General features: G+C 43.4%; 1 protein-coding gene across 1 annotated transcript in view; it reads right to left on the bottom strand.

Annotated features, from left to right (window-relative positions):
• The window catches only part of GALNT8 (polypeptide N-acetylgalactosaminyltransferase 8), a 17,862-nt gene extending 8,413 nt beyond the window's left edge, over positions 1 to 9,449 (bottom strand). Inside the window, 5 exon segments of the mRNA XM_009894261.1 lie at positions 1,591 to 1,757; positions 4,050 to 4,138; positions 6,245 to 6,288; positions 8,221 to 8,369; positions 9,362 to 9,449. Coding sequence (XP_009892563.1) covers positions 1,591 to 1,757; positions 4,050 to 4,138; positions 6,245 to 6,288; positions 8,221 to 8,369; positions 9,362 to 9,449 — 537 coding nt within the window.
• Positions 9,450 to 18,053: the final 8,604 nt, after the last annotated feature.

Raw genomic sequence — 18,053 nt, 5'->3', positions numbered from 1 at the left:
GCTGGCATGGCTGCTGTATGAGGGAAAGGCTGTGACTGATCAATGAACACCTATGACAGAAGAAGGCTCAGAGAAGACAGGCAACGATGATGTGCTCGTAAAGCTCAGAGAAGAATGTAGGGAGTAACCACAGCTCTCGTAAAAGCAGCTGAACTTATCCTAACACCAAGGAGGCCAGAGGACAGCCTTTGTTGTAGATAAACAGCAGTATCAGTTGAGTGGGTCAACTGGTTATGTACATGGTCTTCCTAAATAATCAACAGAAAGTATTATCTTCCCGAGACAGCCAGACCAACATAGGAGAAGTGTGTATGTGGCTCAGCCCAACATAGAGCATAAAAACTGAACACCCATCAAAATGAGCTTTGACGAGAGCAACACATTTGAGTTGGCTTCAACCTGTGCATTTCTTCCCAGCAACTGGGGATGCCCAGCATCCTGATGGTGAGCTGACAGTGAGCGTATAGAGAGTGGTAACATGAACGACGTTTGTATTGCGATTCAACGGTATATCACAATTGCTATATTGCGCTTGTATTGTGATTTCAGTATATTGCTGTATCACTCTTCTAAACCAAAACCTTGTGTAACATCAAATATCTTCAGATAAGTAAATTTAGTATTAGAACATCAAACTCTTCTTCTGTGGAATATGTAAAACAACCTGGTCAGAGAGTATTGGACTCTGACAAAGGGAGCCTTTTTGCTGGACTCCAATTGCAGTTAGGCCTGGAAGAACCGACCTTATTCCTCCCTACATACTCTTGACAGCTCAACTTACCCCAATAAGCCCTAAAAGCCATGACTAAAGGACTCCAGTATTACCTTTAAGACTGTAACAGCTAGAGAGTGTCAATGTGTTATCAACAGAGGAGGAGAGATCTGGACCACGAAGAGCCATTTTGGCCTAAGAAGGGCTGGGAGAAGAACCTTGCTCCCAGAAAGTGCAACAGCATGGACAATAGTCAGCCAATGAATTCAACAACCCAGAGAGGAGAGAACATTTCACACAAATTTCACACAAAACAGTACCACAGACATCATTACCTAACAGAATGTAAATATCCATCATAAGCCACTTGTTTTGTCTCTCTGAAAAAAGAGTCCTACAGAACTAAGATGCACTGTTAAACTAACAGGCAACAGTAAATAAATGTTAGCAGAAGATGGAATAAGAATCAAACCAATTTAAAGTCATTGGGTATTATGGCTTTCTAATATACTTATAAAGGGCCAAAGTTGCTGGCATGCAACCAAATAACTTGCATAATTCTTATGTTTTTTCACTGCGTGAAGTTTTTTTTTTCCTAGAAATGTAATAAATATACTGAGAAGGTAGCCACTTCTTTCTTTCTCTTCACTATACAGCATACTGTTACTTGTCTGCTTTGCTATTTATTTCAAATAATTGTGTCCCTTTTCCTCTCAGAAATAAATGACTTTGTGGCTGTTAATTAACATGTGGCAGACCAGAAAGAACTGCATACAGAATGTCTGACCCAGCTATATAGTTGTACTGCTTGTCCACTTCCCTCTTCCCACTTCAGAAACCCGCCAGTCTTCATAGTCTTATTATGCCATGCTTATTCCAATATGGGCATCCAAAAGTGCAACAATGTCTGCACTCGATGCCTTTCAGTCAGAAATCTGGGCTTGTGTTACGCCTTGTCTCTTTTGATGTCTGATGATCTTCGGCAGTCCAGGATGCTTTGCATTGTAATTTTTGATGTACGTTTCCAAAGGTCCTTTCAGATCACCTAAAACCAGCCCCCACATTTTAATGATTTAAAAAGAAGGGAAGGGAAGGGAAGGGAGGGGAGGGGAGGGGAGGGGAGAGGAGAGGAGAGGAGAGGAGCGGAGAGGAGAGGAGAGGAGAGGAGCGGAGAGGAGAGGAGAGGAGAGGAGCGGAGAGGAGAGGAGAGGAGAGGAGCGGAGAGGAGAGGAGAGGAGAGGAGCGGAGAGGAGAGGAGAGGAGAGGAGCGGAGAGGAGAGGAGAGGAGAGGAGCGGAGAGGAGAGGAGAGGAGAGGAGCGGAGAGGAGAGGAGAGGAGAGGAGCGGAGAGGAGAGGAGAGGAGAGGAGCGGAGAGGAGAGGAGAGGAGAGGAGCGGAGAGGAGAGGAGAGGAGAGGAGCGGAGAGGAGAGGAGAGGAGAGGAGCGGAGAGGAGAGGAGAGGAGAGGAGCGGAGAGGAGAGGAGAGGAGAGGAGCGGAGAGGAGAGGAGAGGAGAGGAGCGGAGAGGAGAGGAGAGGAGAGGAGCGGAGAGGAGAGGAGAGGAGAGGAGCGGAGAGGAGAGGAGAGGAGAGGAGCGGAGAGGAGAGGAGAGGAGAGGAGCGGAGAGGAGAGGAGAGGAGAGGAGCGGAGAGGAGAGGAGAGGAGAGGAGCGGAGAGGAGAGGAGAGGAGAGGAGCGGAGAGGAGAGGAGAGGAGAGGAGCGGAGAGGAGAGGAGAGGAGAGGAGCGGAGAGGAGAGGAGAGGAGAGGAGCGGAGAGGAGAGGAGAGGAGAGGAGCGGAGAGGAGAGGAGAGGAGAGGAGCGGAGAGGAGAGGAGAGGAGAGGAGCGGAGAGGAGAGGAGAGGAGAGGAGCGGAGAGGAGAGGAGAGGAGAGGAGCGGAGAGGAGAGGAGAGGAGAGGAGCGGAGAGGAGAGGAGAGGAGAGGAGCGGAGAGGAGAGGAGAGGAGAGGAGCGGAGAGGAGAGGAGAGGAGAGGAGCGGAGAGGAGAGGAGAGGAGAGGAGCGGAGAGGAGAGGAGAGGAGAGGAGCGGAGAGGAGAGGAGAGGAGAGGAGCGGAGAGGAGAGGAGAGGAGAGGAGCGGAGAGGAGAGGAGAGGAGAGGAGCGGAGAGGAGAGGAGAGGAGAGGAGCGGAGAGGAGAGGAGAGGAGAGGAGCGGAGAGGAGAGGAGAGGAGAGGAGCGGAGAGGAGAGGAGAGGAGAGGAGCGGAGAGGAGAGGAGAGGAGAGGAGCGGAGAGGAGAGGAGAGGAGAGGAGCGGAGAGGAGAGGAGAGGAGAGAAGAGAAGAGAAGAGAAAAGAAGAGAAAAGAAAAGAAAAGAAAAGTTAATCAATCTTAAGAAATGGAAAAGATCATGGAGGTAATGGCTTTCTAGTTTCTTCCATTCCAAACTGCAAACAGATTTGTTCTTTGCAACAGAACGGGTAGAATTATTCAGGTACTCATGAATTCAAGAGGCTTATTTTTAAAACCACCTTCTACTTCAGGAGTTCAGTTAAGTACGTAAATATCATTTACATATAGTGCTGTACGGCTTCTAAATTGTACACAAATACATCAGTACGTAGAAACTTCAGTTGCGTGCCATAACAGCAAGCAATTAGCTGTGCAGTAATTTCTGTGTGTATCTTTTACCATGTGGAAAGGAAAAGAGAAAATAAACAAGCCCTGAAAATATGAAATGCTCCTATAAGAACTGTAGGAATGCCAACTCCCTCACCAAAGAAAAAAAGTGTCAGAGAAAAGGAGTAGAAAGTTGGGACCTCTTAGCATTGTTTTGGGGAATTAACTTAAACTCTTGCTCCACCCAAATAGACATGTTTTTCTAGCAGCTACAAAGCACTAGAAAAATGAGAAATGAAACACATCTCATCAGGCAAAGAAAAAAATAAAAAAGCGCCCTTATGATCAGGAGCATGACTGTTTCTTATGGATGATTTCACAATCTCAGCTCCAAGAGGCACAATGCACCCACTGTTTCCCCTAGGAGTGTTTTCCACAACCCAAGACTCTTCAAGGAGTTACTTCAGATAGCTGCAGAGATAGTTTTCTTAGCATACTCTTACTTTGGTAATTTACCTGATGAGCCAGTGATGATAGTCTCCCACTTCAATTTTTAACCTTTGCAAATACTTGCAGAGAATCATGCTGTTCCTTATTAGCTGTCCTTTTTCATGCTATTAAGGTGTATTTTTTTTTCTCATGTACTCAAATTACTTCTTAATTTTGAGCCGTCTACTCTGTGTGCACCCAAAAGGCCACCAACATTCATTTAACACAATAGTGGCATAAATTAGCAAGACTCCTGCCTTCCCTGGATCACTTACCATTTGAACTGTAATCATCTACCAGGACGATTTCTTTCAATAAATGAGAAATTGTTCTGTTAATTATACTAGTAATTGCATATAAGGTGCTTCATAAATATAAGTACAACACTGACTGTTGGGAGGTCTTTCAGATATGTATTTCATACATATCAAAATATTTCATTTTACAGCTGTAACGGAAGAAGAACAACTTTACAGTTTCTAAAGAAAGTCAGAGAGCAAGGCGCCTGCAAGAAGGCAGAATTGGGAGGTTGGGCTTAAAACATATAGTGAAAAATCAGCATAACAGTGGAAAAAACAGAATTCTCAAATCCAAGTTTCATTATTCATTTGAGTTGTGTTATGTATGTACATAAACCTTTGGGGAAAGTTAAAATTTCTCGTAAGACAAAAAGAACAATTACTGCTTCTCAATCCAAAATACTTGTAAAATATTGAAACTAAAGAATCAGTTAACTCAGCCAGGGATGCTTAACTTACAAGGCAGTGGACATGTGAGTTGAAATTTGGCTTTTTGCTTTTACAGAAGGAGATGACAATGGCCAAACCTGACAGCAGACAAAAGCAAATTAGATAACCCCTTTGTATGTGCAATGAAGAAGAACAAGGTAGATCTACCTATACTTATAAACTGACATGGGAGAAGGATTCCCTTGGACAAGGGATCTCTTCAGGAAATTCTTGAAAGAGCTTCAAAAACCCTTACAGCATAAACCAGGCCTTGTAGAAGTCCATGCTACCCCAGAATAAATTATTTCCAGTACTGAAACAAACTTGTTTTGTGCTGTTTGAATACCTCTCAACTTCAAAAGATTTTTAATTTTTTTTTTAAGTATACATTTGGGATAATTGTCAGCTCTGCTAATTAACATCCCGGCCACCAGGCAGATGGTGGGGACTGGGTCTTCTTCATAGTGCTAAGCACTAACTCCCTCTAGAGTAGACAAGAGAGCATAGCTAGATTCTCAGGCTGATCATTCCCTCCTCTTAGAAACACACTCAGGAAAGCAATACTCAGGCTGCATGAGTTGTGTGGCTATATAATGCAGCCCTCAGAGCCAGGCTCATGCTCCAGGTAGACCTCTACAGCGGCAATTGTGCACAGATGGAATGCATTTTTGTTGGAATTTCTCCATTAGCTTTATTTTCCATTAGAGCAGGAGCCTGGATGACTAATATCTGCAAAAGGCAGTCTCTGCAAATACATCTTTATGAGGTATTTGTATTTCTTTATGATGCTAAGCAGAGGACTGCCAGGCACCGCGTCCATTCTTTGGGACCATGCAGGCTAATCAGACACTTTCTCCAGCCACCTCTGCGGCAGCTGCTGCAGATAGCTCTCCAAAACGATCACCCAGCAGAGTGGAGATTGTTCAGCTCAGGGCTGCCTCAGGAGGGTCCGTGGCTGGCCCATCACTGCACGAGGGCTGTCTCCCTCAACCTTCTCCTCTGTAATGCTCACATAACTCCTCACCCTGTGCCTGAGCACCCCGAGACATGCTGCACCCGAGAAAGCCCCCCCAAAACTCACTCTGGAAGCTACTACACAACCCTCACGCTACTTCAGACACGATGAACTTCTCAGTTCACAGACACATGCAAACTGTCATTTATGGCTTGATCCAAGCCCCAGAGGACACCCACAGTCAAGGGCAACATATGACGATCTGCCCAAGATGGAACCAGCTCCATCCAGGCAGCACAATGAGGACCCAGTTGCATAAACTGCTCTTTACATCTTCCAGAGGGCTGACAGTAAGACAACTCCCCTTTTCCCAAGTGCGGCATTGTTAATTTGCACGCAGTTTGCAATCCACTCTGCCCCCCCACATCCTTTTCTGAAACACTCCATCAGATTTAGTACAAGCGACCACAGGTACAAAGCTGTAGGTTTGCAGAATATCTACGACATTCTTCCACGTTTACACCAGTTAATTCCTGTAAAGGTTACTATATCTTTTGCAATAAATTGTGTATCTTATGATACTATACAGAAAAAAAGTGTGCCTGCTTTTTTAACAGATACTTGGTTCCAATGAGGTTTTTGATGGCTCCCATAGTACCACTGGTCTGCTTCAAAAATATTATCTAGTGGCTTACAAGAAACAACTAATCCCTGGTAAAATTCCTTAAGCTTCTTCTTCTGAAGTGGACCACTTACTTACCTACATTTTAATTCTTTAGATGTTTACCCCACTATATTTTCCATGTAATTAATCCTCATACTTTTTGACAACTTGAGAGGGAAACAGAGAAAATAATGCTATAGGGAAACTCACAAGGTCACCAGTCCATTATGGGTATGCCTACAATACTAGAGAGCGCCAAGGATTCAGGTCAAGTGCTGAATCCTCCCTCACCCTTCATGGGACCCACTGGCCAATAATTAGTTCCAGCCACCTCTCTTGTTTGATTCCTAATCACCTTTCAATAAGCAGTATAAGCATTCTCCACTTACGGTCCACAACATAGCTAAGAAAAACAAGTGTTTTGTTAAAAAGGGCAGAATTTTACAATGTAGAGGTTTACTTCTTCATTGACTATATTTTAGGGTTTTTAGGGGGGGGAAGGGGGGAGGGCAGGGAGGAAGTTAAAAAACACCACTTTGGATATCTCGGCACATAGAAGGCTTAAATAAGGTAACGTAAGGGGCAAGAGAAAGCAACCATGGATGTTATCTACCTGGATTTTTGCAAGGCTTTTGACACCGTTTCCCACACCATTCTCCTGGAGAAACTAGCAGCTCATGGCCTGGAAAGGTGTACTCTTCGCTGGGTAAAAAACTGGCTGGATGGCCATGCCCAGAGAGTGGTGGTAAATGGAGTTAAATCCAGTTGGTGTCTCATCACAAATGGTGTCCCCCGGGGCTCAGTGCTGGGGCCAGTTCTCTTTAATATCTTTATCAATGATCTGGATGGGGGGATCAAATGCACCCTCAGTAAGTTCACAGATGACACTAAGCTAGGTGGGTGTGTTGATCTGCTTGAGGGTAGGAAGGCTCTGCAGAGGGATCTGGACAGGCTGGACCGATGGGCTGAGGCCAATGGTATGAGGTTCAACAAGGCCAAGTGCTGGGTCCTACACTTGGGTCACAACAATCCCATGCAGTGCTACAGGCTTGGCGAAGAGTGGTTCAAAAGCTGCCCGGCAGAAAAGGACCTGAGGGGTGTTGGTGGATGGCCAGCTGAATATAAGCCGGCAGTGTGTCCAGGTGGCCAAGAAGGCTAATGGCATCCTGGCTTGTATCAGGAATAATGTGGTGAGCAGGACTAGGGAAGTGATCATCCCCCTGTGCTCAGCCCTGGTGAGGCCCTACCTTGAGTACTGTGTTCAGTTTTGGGCCCCTCAGTACAAGAAGGACATTGAGGCGTTGGAGCATGTCCAGAGAAGGGCTCCAAAGCTGGTGAGGGGTCTGGAGGACAAGCCCTATGAGGAACGACTGAGAGAACTGGGGTTGTTTAGCCTGGAGAAGAGGAGGCTGAGGGGAGACGTTATCACCCTCTACAACTACCTGAAAGGAGATTGTAGAGAGGTGGCGGCTGACCTCTTCTCCCTGGTGAAAAGTGATAGGATGAGAGGAAATGAGGTTTAGATTGGATATTAGGAAACATTTTTTCACTGAAATGGTTATTAAACATTGGAATAGGCTGCCCGAGGAGGTGGTGGGTTCAACATCCCTGGAGGTGTTTAAAAAAAGGGTAGATGTGGTACTTAGGGACATAGTTTAGAGGTGGTTTTGTCAGGGTTGGTTGGACTTGATGATCTGAAAGGTCCCTTCCAATCTTAGCAATTCTATGATTCTATGCTTCAGATGTCCTGACCTTGGGGCTTAAATAGAATGTAAAGAGACCAGAAGGTTTCATATCTTCTGAATACTATTGTTAGTCTTTCCCCTTTTTACTGACAGTTAAAAGTTCTATATCACTTATAATGTTAACATTATATTCTTTTTCTTAAGTGTCTTCTCTACACTGTGACTTCATTTCGAAGTCTTTGGAGGACTATGAGTCTGAGCAAGATTTGGCAGAAAATGAAAAAAAAACCTAAACAAACAGAGCACAAATTGAGATCTGTTAGCAGATTATTTTAACTTAGTCCAAAGCAACGTGGATCTGTTTCCCTTTAATTTCATGTATCCTTGTGAATGTAGAGAGGGCTTATACTGTACCTGGGGAGATCTACTGACTCTGATAGGTTGGTCTAGAGGTAGATGATCATCGAGATAAACATTATACCCATAACTTAAGAACAGATTCTGTGCAACAGTTTGCTCCTCTTCCCTTAAATCTTCACCCCAGCATTTGAACAATACTGACTCTGGACACAGCAATTTTTTTGCATTATCAGCTTTGTGTACTTCAGTCTTGGAACATGCAGCTTCAGATCATGTTCTATTTGTTTTCTGTTTTCAGAGAATGCTTCCGCTAATTGAAAATAAAAGAGGATTGATTATAACAGCAATTGAGAACACTCTCCATCATTGTAACTGAGCCAAATTCTCCTTATAACGCTGAAGGTCAAGAGATCTGTAAGTTACAACTAAAATGATATTCACATTAGAGTAGCATCAGACCCTGTTTTAAAAATCATATTTCACAATATCCTGCGAGAGGTTCTGCTCTCAATTGCACAAGCGCAGAGCAAGGGACACTGTGCTGGCATCAGTGGAGAAATATGGGAGCAGAGGCAACACACAAATTGTTAAACTGGACCCAAATAATTTCCATGATGTTATGCTTGAGTTACATTAATGTCTTAATGATCCATAACAGGATTCCCATCTAAGTCAGGTTGTTGATAACATTGATCCTGAAGGTAAATACAGTAAATAAGCCCTTTGCCATCTCCTTTAATAATTCCTAGTGGAATCTTTTGATTTCTGCTTAGAAAGATTTGAACAAGGTGAACTTTAATCTCTCAAGGTTTTGTTAGGTTCACGATATTGTGCCATAAAGAAAAGGCACGGATAGCCTGCGTGGGGTTGCTTAGGACATACTGTTCTTGAAGGTAAATACAATAAATGAGCCCTTCGCAGCATCTTTTGAAAAGCTTATTGTCAGTTTTGATTTCTGCTCTATCAGAAAGCTTTGAGCAGCTTTGAGCAGGGTGAATCCTAATCTCTCAAGGTCTTGTTAAGTTTACAATATTGGACTGTGCCATATAAAAAAGGCACAGAAAACCCGTGTAAGTTAAAGCTTTCTACTATTAAATTAGTGTCCTGGTGAATAAGGGGAGAGAAGTGGATGTTGTTTAAGCTCAAGTAAGGCTTCTGACCCTGCCTCTCACGCACAAGCTGAGGAAGTACTCACTAGGTAAGCAGATAGCAAGGGGGACCGAAGTGACGGGATCAGTGGCACAAAGTCCAGATGGAGGCCAGTCACTAGTGGAATACCCCATGGGGTCAGTACTGGTTCCAATACTGTTTTAATATGGTCATTAGTGACCTTGAACATGGGTCAGAGTGCACCTGCATCAAGTCTGTGTATGATTCTGAACTGCGAGGAATGGCTGATACACCAGAGAGGCCTGCTGCCATTCAGTGGGACCTGAAGAGGCTGGAGAAACAGGCCAACAGGAACCTCATGGAGTTCAACATAAGCGGGTGCAAAGTCCTGTACCTGTGGAGGAACAACCCCATGGACCAGCACCAGCTGAGAAGCAGCTTTGCAGAAAAGGACCTGGGGGTCCTGGTGGACACCAAGTTGAACACGAGCCAACAGCGCGCCCTCGTGGCAAAGAAGGCCAACGGTACCCTGGGCTGCCTTAGGAAGGGCATTGCCAGCGGGTCGTGGCAGGTGATCCTTCCTCTCACTACTGGTGAGGCCACATCTGGAGTACTGTGTCCAGTCCTGGCCTCCTCAGTACATGACAGACATGGACATACTGGACCAAATCCTACATAACAGCCACCAAGATGATTATGAGATTGGAGCATCTGCTATACAAGGAGAGGCTGAGAGGCTGTCCTTTCCTACAACAACTCCGTTGTGTCTGTGCTCATGGTACATGAAGGAAAAAGACTGAGTAAGTCACAGTTGCCCTTGCTGCTCACCCACACCGAAGAGACAGAGGCTAAGGAAATGGGGCATTTACAGTTTCTATCAAAACCAGCCATTTATGGCAAATAAAATAATGACAAGAATAATAGCTACCTGAGATTAGTATACTGGTACAATCACCTTAAGATTGCTTAATATTTCTAAAGAATTCAGGGTCAGGAGCTGTCTAATATGCAAAAGAAAAAACCCATTATGACTGTGAAAGACTATCGTTTTGCGTGTAAGTAGAGAAGCTATCAAATCTTTTTCAAGATTGCAAGAAAAAGAAAAAAAATCAAAAGCGTCCAGGGGAACCCTAAGAAACACTGTCACTGCTATCTACTATTCTATCCTTCAGGAAATCTAGATACCTAATCTTCAAAAAGGTAAGCAGCATGGCATTTTACTTATGGGGGCTGTGAATGTTCCCGTCCAAATGGTCCGCTTTCTGAAAGATGTTATTTTCTTGGTTCAGAGATCGAGGATTAACTTCCAAGGAATCAAGTCTTCCCTTTCTTTGATCTCGCAGTAAGTGCACCAGATAACACACAAAACCTGTTTTCGCGATCAATAGGGCAATACTTTATGAGGGCTCTTCCAGGGTGCCATTGTAAGCTTAAAGGAACTCAAGTGTTCTGCTGCTGGTTGGGGTTTGTCAGTGGTTCTGGATCTGCACTGGGTCTTCTTTCCAAATGCACCGTTTCAAACTTCCTCTACTTGACTGAAAGTTAAAACGGCGCAGATGAAGTAATTAACAGAGTCTAATGAGAACTGATGCTGATAATGTACAGCTTACAGGTGTTTTCACTTGCATGCTCATATGTATCTGTACAAGTTATCGATGTCAGAGGAAGCATGCAGCTCTCACTGGCTTGTGTAGTGAGTGACGTGAACTGGGCGACCTGGGGTGATGCTGTAGGAAGCGCAGGGCTGTCGGGTATATGTCAGAAAGCCTACTCATGCAACAAAGCACATGTGCACACAAAGACAGCTGGAATAAACTGCAAGCCAGTTCTATGTTTCCTGGTCATTAGCAGCTGGGGTATTGTGAATCTAACTGAACAATTATGTGAAAAATACATTAAAACAGATTTTCCATCAGTTTTTGAGCTGGCTGGAAGCAACTGTGACTGGCAAAGGGTACTTCACAGCCCTCTCCCACACAGGCCATTCCTGCAGCTCACCACTACCAAAACCCTGCCAGTTATGCCCTAGAACACGTATGTGAATTGGAAGCAGCACTCACAACAATAACTAGCACATAGAGCTTGCTTTTCCATAAAAGTACCAAGCTGCTTCAAGCTTCCCAGCATTGCTGTCCCAGAGTGGGTCATCTGCTGGCTACAGTCCCTGAGGGCTGTCCCTGCCCCAGTGCGTGGGGCAGGGACAATTTTTTATGTAGCAAATTTTTTATATAGCAAAGAATCAAAAGTCTGACTTTCCACATGCACTGCTGGCTGAAGGGATGCAGGAGCTCCAGGAATAGCTTGCAAACGGAAGGTGACAGTAGCTTCACAGAGGTCCCAACACTGTATTGCTAGAGAGCCAAGCTGACTCCTCTCCACACATCTGACTCCCTTACCACCAAGCAGGGCTTCTGTAAGTAGCTTGTACTCACCTTTGCTCTCACCCTTCCCAACAGCCACACCAGACCACACTTGAAAGTCTCCTCAGCGGCAGGCAGTTGGACATACCAAGCCAATTACAGCACTGTGTTTCTGCTCTTGACAGGTCTGGGTTCTCTATAGGATAGTACAGACTGCTTTGACCAGGGACCAGAAACTGAGGGACACCTCCCCAAGCACAGTCAGTTTGCAATAGGCAGGTTCAGGGATCATCTTGAGACAAGCAAGCTCAGTAGTTTTAAAGGAACATGAACCCTCTATTGAGAAAATCAACAAGCTGCTGTTGTCAAAGTTTGCTGTTGGCCAAGACCAGTACGTCCATGGTAGAAAAAAAATCATGGGATACAACCCCACCACTAAGTAAAACCTCATCAAGGCGCAGGGTCATTCATTTCCCAGTTATTGCCAATACCGTAATTGTTGACGTGTTCCTGCCTGTACCATCTAGGACTTTCCCATAGAATACCTGCCACAATTTGCAGAGTAAGACTTACCAAAGACTTTCCCTGCAGGAATAACTTGAGCTTGGTGAGTGTGTTCTGGTCAGCAGTGGGAGAGAGGAGCTAGGTGTGCCAGCAACAGTTGTGTCCTTTCACTTACACTTCCAAGCCTGAGAACAATCCCTCAGCTGGTCTTGCAGGAAAACATAGATGTAACTCTGTATGCATAACACTGCCCGCCCTCCTGCACAATGATTCTGGCCAAACCAGAAAATCAGATGCCCTACGTAGAAAGGAATCATGGGGAAAACAAACAAACAAACAAAAAAAAAACCCAAAACAAAACAAACCACAAGGGAATAGTTTGTTTCATTTAGGTTTTTTACAGCTCCAAGAATATACCACTTACACATGCCAATAGGTTGCTTGATTCACACAGGTTAAAAAGCTGACCTTCAAATAGAAAGCTAAGATACTCCTGCTCCTTTTAGACTTTCAGAACCTTTGTTTTGATGGTTTGTTTGTTTGTGGGTTGTTTTGTTTTTTGTTTTGTTTTTTTTTGGGGGGGGGCAGTTCATGAATGCTTGCACAGAGAAGACAAAGTACCTTCCCGAAACAAAGATTATGCTTTTGTCAACATTTTATGGAAATCCAAGAAAGGGAAAAATAAAAGGCCTCAGGACAGAAACAGGTTTAGAAAAAACATGTCAGAATGAGATTCATCCTGGGAAAGAAAAAAATAAGCTAGCAAGAACATAGTAGGTTGTACTGTGAAGTCCACTAAACAGGGTAACAGGAAATGAACAACTGCTGTCAAATTAACTACAGCGCGAAATGCGAGGAAGAAAGGGTAGGGCAGTTCAGGATTCACATGCCACCACACACAGCAAGGTATGTCTGTTTGCTGTAAACTCTGCTCAGATCATGGCTGAAATGCTATCCTGATATTACTGCATAGCTCGTTTTAAAGACATAAAAAAAAAAAAAACCAACCCAGAAGAGCACCTTGTACTGTACATGTTGTGGTTAAACCATGGCAAGTACTGTACTACACATTGTAAATGCAGAGGAATACCTTGATTAATAGTGCAAGTGTACTACAATAGTATTTAAATACTGTGTATTTTAAAACATTTATTTTTAAAATACTAAATTTTTGGTTAAAAGTACCAACAAAACACTACTTTGGTAATAGGAACATTTTTGGTGTGGGTTGGGAATAATGGAGCAAACAGGAGAGAGGAAAGAAGAATGCCTACATGAGCTGTACAATTCCACTCACATTCAGGATCAAAGAATGATCCTTTACTGGTCTTGTATCACAGCTGTGCTGCGATACACTGAAGAGATGAGGGAGGGCAAACAATTTCTAAGATGCAGAATTTCCAGGGGTTGCTGGTAAACACACTCAGCAGCCTCCACAGCTAACACGGGAACACTAAGCAAGAGTCCCATACTAGAGAATTCAGCAGCATTTTTGCCAAACTCAAGAATTCTTACCCTCCATGGTAGAAACTGAGCGCTGTGGTAGCCTTCCATTACAAGGAAGGACAGTGCATTGGAACGGGAGTAGAAAGAGCTGGTCCACGCCCAAGATTTTGTTAATGTCCCTATTTTGTATCCTGGGCTGCATAAAAAGCCCAATTGTATAGAGAACCCCATGGTACCCTGGGCTGCATAAAAAGTGTGGCCAGCAAGTCGAGAGAGGCAATTCTCCCCCTCTATTCAGCTCTTGTGAGACCCCACCTGGAGTACTGCATCCAGCTCTGGAGCCCCCAACATCAGAAAGACATGGACCCGTTGGAGTGAGTCCAGAGGAAGGCCACGAAGAGTGGGGTTGTTCAGCCTGGAGAAGAGAAGGATTCAGGGAGATCTTATTGCAGCATTTCAGTACCTAAAGGGGGCTTATAAGAAAGATGGAGAAAGACTTTTTGCCAGGGCCTGTAGTGACAGGACAAGGAGCAACAGTTTTTAACTGAAATAGGGTAAGTTTAGATCAGACATAAGGGGAAAAAAAGTTTCTATGAGGATGGTGAGACATGGGAAGAGCTTGCCCAGAGAAGTTGTGGATACGCCATCATTGGAAGCGTTCAAGATCAGGCTGGTCAGGGATTTGTGCAACCTGATCTAGTGAATGATGTTCCTACTCATGGCAGTGGGGTTGGACCAGGTGACCTTCAAAGGTCCTTTCCAACCCAAACAATTCTATAGTTTCTCATGTGTTTTTTTTTCCCTCCATCTATGTAGAGGAAAAAGTAGTGGCATAAGATGAACAGAGTACAAAAACAGCCATGATAAACCCTGTCCCCAAAAAATCACATGCCTATTTTTCTAACTGTTCTGCAGAAGCCATTATTTTATCTTCCTTTTTCCTTGGAAGTCATACTTTCTTGTACTATACCAGGAAAGCTGAGATATTAAAAAACTCCTTTCATATATACATATCTACACACAAAACATAAAACTTTGAAGGAAAGTATTTAATGCCTTTTAAATAAGTTTTATCATCCCAGAGTTGGCTGATAAGTGTTGGCTGATAAAGTTATAGAAGGGGTTGAAAACCTAGAAAAAACATTTGCTAAGCAGTAGCTCTGACTGCTGGGCGATTTAATTCTAATCAAGACTGTTGCAATACAAAGGGTAAACCAATGCACACATGTTGTTATACATGTTTCTCAAACTGGACACTCGATGCCCTTCTCCAAATCAGAATCCCAGCAACAAAATCTGTGGGATCTGGATGAGATTCCTTAGTGACAATGAGAAAGGTGATTTCCATTTTCTAGTCTTTACACCCACCCCACCCCCCCAAAAAAAAACCCCACAACCCCAAAAAAAACCCACAATCAAACAAGCTTTGCCCATTACATTAAACCACTCTCCAAAATCTTGGAAGTGGATCAGCTGTGATTTCTTGTTGCTGACTTATACACAAGCCAAAATAGAAGTGTGTGTCAAAACAGACCTAAGAAAGCATGAAGTAAAGCAAAAGTAGGGATTCACAGGAATCCAAAACTGGCTTCACTCAGAATTGTCTCAAAAAGGTCTCATTTGTTCATTACAAAAATTTTGATGCTACCACCTTTGTAAGCTTTTTCAAGAAAGAATAGTATTTAGGGTGAGTGAGTCCCAGGCTATAACTAGTCATTAAAAGGACAGAAAGAAGCCATAGCAGCACACCGTCACTCTATTCCCAGCCCTGCCACCAGCTTTCCTTTCCCATTTCCTCAGTGTCTTTCACCTTCTTCCTCCATACCTCAAAGAGGCTGCAGTAACACCGTCATGAATTACTCGTGAGTTCTTACAACACTTTGAATTCCTTTAAACATAGCAGTCCTCTGATCTCCTCATTTCATATAACACGTATGCATGCGTATCACTTAGGTCAGGGGGAAAGGAAGAAGAGAAAACAGCAGGGAGAGAGAGGTAACTGCAGAATTATTACTGCCAGTGTGAATGTTCTTCCCACTCGTTAACCATCTGCCCTCTGAGCAACTGAAGAAAATTTTAAGGCTTTCCAAGTAAGTCAAGAAAGAAAAAATACGAAGTAATAATAAAACAGCAGACAGACAGGAAGGTTTAACTCTATGCATGTCAGCTGTTCCAACCTGGAGCGATACACTATGAACAGCATAATTTAAAAGTTATCATATTTTAGCATAAATATGCACATAATTAGCAGTAAGTCCAAACCAGAGTCCTAACTGCTTAGAATAGTCTTTGAAAAAATATAAGGTCCAAATCCTTCTCTCCACCCTTAAATGCAGATACTAGTCTCACCCACATAAGCTCTTCCTAAAATGCAAATATCCTCCAGTCCTACTTACATGGGGATCTCCAAATGCAAAGTGGGCTCTTTTCTGCTTTGCTATCTCCTTCCTCCATACCTACCGCCTTTCATACTGAAAAATTACACTAGTGCTTACCTTCCCAACAAAGGATAATGGCTATCAACATTTCCCCCATGAACTCAAAATATAGAGGTGCTCTAAATTATATGAATAAAACCATTACCATTAGAATAATCCCTCACAATATTCCCCTAATCCTTACAATTTCTCTTCACATCAGCCAAGAGACACTGGTGTGCCAAGGCAGCACATGAATCAAATTAACGACAATGAGCAAAAGTGTCACTTTTTCCTTTCAGGCTAGCTGAATGCCAAAAGTGAGAAGTGATCTTTTAGTGACACTTATGCACTGTTTCCGTTTTTCTTCTCAGTCCAAGGGAAATGCAAATACTTTCCATTAGACTGTCCAAGGTTGGGTGGGGCATGTATACATATGTACATGCACACACACAGATATATACACATACACACGTATTTGTAACATGACTGCCAGTATGATTACCTTCACCAACTCTTCAGCCCTTACTGGTCTTTAACCACCTGTCTTTCAAGTGCACACACACTCAAACAGCCATGCAAATAATTCATCTGGTCCATAAACAGATTCTGCCAAGGGTCCACTTTCTGACAAGACCCTCTAGAGCAGGCTGAAGGCAGGCTATAGGTTAGAATTTTACACCATGTGCTGGGAAAGGACCAAAGCAAGGTTCCCTTTCAGTCAGAGATGGTAACAGTGCCAGGTTATTATTACGTCACAGTACCTAAATTTGTTGATGTACGGTTTTGGGCCTGAACTGAAAATCCCTCTCTGGACAGCCTTCTGGCTGCATGCAGGCAAGGAACAGAGACGAGAAACGGCAAAGCCTGAGCAAGAGACAGGCTGCAAAAAATGTAAGCACCCAGCACGCTTAAAGACCATTGCCGCTTTCTGCTCTACCAGTGACCTCTAGCGGGGAGAGTGGAAAACAACAGCCCCTCTCCCTCTCCATACCACCCCTCACAAAGGAGTTAAACACAAGCCTCGACTCCATACTTTTCAAGGACCTTCAGTACTTTGCAAATTGCTAAAAAAAAAACCCTATTGCAAGCTGAGAAACTAGGGACAGGATAAGTAGGAAGACCCTCTCATCGATAAATGAGTAGGGATAAAAAACACAGATGAATTTGAATTTTAGTAATTTTGTATTCTGGAAAGCATTACAAAATAAGTGACTTTTTTTTTTTAACATTGAAGACCCCTACAGAAATTGGTTTGTCAGGATAAATAATGAGAAACCACACTGTAATTTCTACAAGGTAGGAAGCAAGAGGTGCTATGTAAGGCAAAGCATTACAGTAAATGAAACTTTCAGGACCCGCTCAGCACTAACGTGATACTCCATTTCACGAGTATTCCCATCTGATGTGGAGCATGCTGCTTAAAGCAAACTTTTCATGGATATTCATCACCTGCATGTTCTCCATCTAATGGCTGTCTGAATTAAGATCCTGTAGCAGTGGTCTGTAATGGAACTGAAGCTGTGCTTTGAATAGGTAAAAAAAAAAAAAAAGACCACATTATGGTAAGCATTCTCAGCATTGGCACCAGCTTACAGCATTAGCTTTTACAATTTTTTCTGGCTCAGTTTGCTATCTTAAAAAGGAAACTGCTTGTTATCCATGCAGGACTATCATGACAATTGCACATCTCTGTAGGCTATGTGGTACTTGAGAAACAGTTCAGGAATACTACTGTTTTCACAGCGGGATGTGAATAACATACAATAAATCAAGATTAGGGCCACACATATTTAGTAAGCGCTAACAAGGCTACTTATTTACAGTTAGGTTCTTATGGAAAAAAGCTTGCAGTCAGGAAAATAATAGAAGTTCAGGATCAAATTATTAACAATATGCACTTCGCTTCCAGTTTGTCCTAGCTTTGGAATGGTCAAATCAGCAGATTTGTTTTAAAATAACTGAACTTATATCATCAAAAGAAAAATAAACAATCCATGAGACCCAAATTGAACACATAATATGCGGGATCAAAAAATTCTTATTATCG

Source organism: Charadrius vociferus, unplaced genomic scaffold, assembly GCF_000708025.1.
Source record: "Charadrius vociferus isolate BGI_N301 unplaced genomic scaffold, ASM70802v2 scaffold160, whole genome shotgun sequence".
Taxonomy (NCBI): domain Eukaryota; kingdom Metazoa; phylum Chordata; class Aves; order Charadriiformes; family Charadriidae; genus Charadrius; species Charadrius vociferus.
Note: the sequence above shows the minus strand (reverse complement) of the source record. Positions and strands in the feature narration are given on the sequence as shown.